The sequence below is a fragment of the Egretta garzetta genome, unplaced genomic scaffold, assembly GCF_000687185.1.
Source record: "Egretta garzetta isolate BGI_Z169 unplaced genomic scaffold, ASM68718v1 scaffold172, whole genome shotgun sequence".
In the NCBI taxonomy this organism is placed as follows: Eukaryota; Metazoa; Chordata; class Aves; order Pelecaniformes; family Ardeidae; genus Egretta; species Egretta garzetta.
In genome coordinates this window covers 979,327-979,663 of record NW_009258951.1, presented here as the reverse complement: position 1 = coordinate 979,663, position 337 = coordinate 979,327, and the positions used below count along the sequence as shown (strand labels likewise).

The 337-nt window shown below is 67.4% G+C and overlaps 1 protein-coding gene across 1 annotated transcript in view; it reads left to right on the top strand.

Moving 5' to 3' along the window:
* Nucleotides 1-337, top strand: part of CHRD (chordin) — a 9,523-nt gene that overhangs the window by 8,286 nt on the left and 900 nt on the right. Inside the window, 2 exon segments of the mRNA XM_035890030.1 lie at nucleotides 6-77; nucleotides 255-335. Of these exon segments, the coding sequence (XP_035745923.1) occupies nucleotides 6-77; nucleotides 255-335 (153 nt within the window).

Sequence of the window (337 nt, the reverse complement as noted above, 5' to 3'; positions counted from 1 at the left end):
GGTCCCACAACAACGAGAGCTGGCACCCCTCCGTACCCCCCTTCGGAGAAATGAAGTGTATCCTGTGCTGGTGTGTGGTGAGTGTGCCAGGCCTCAGGTGGCACCGGGGGAAGGAGAAGTGCCCCCATGCCAGTCCCCAGTGCTTTGGGGACAGGTGGGAGAGCAGTGAGGTGTGGCACTGTGGGGACCCACCATGCCCCGAGGAGCCACCATCCCTCCGGCCCCCACGCTCAGCCCCTCTTTCTGCCCCGCAGTCAGGGGAGACACACTGCCAGCGCCAGGAGTGCCCCCCGGCCGCCTGTGCCAGCCCCGCCAGCAGGGACAATCCCTGCTGCGC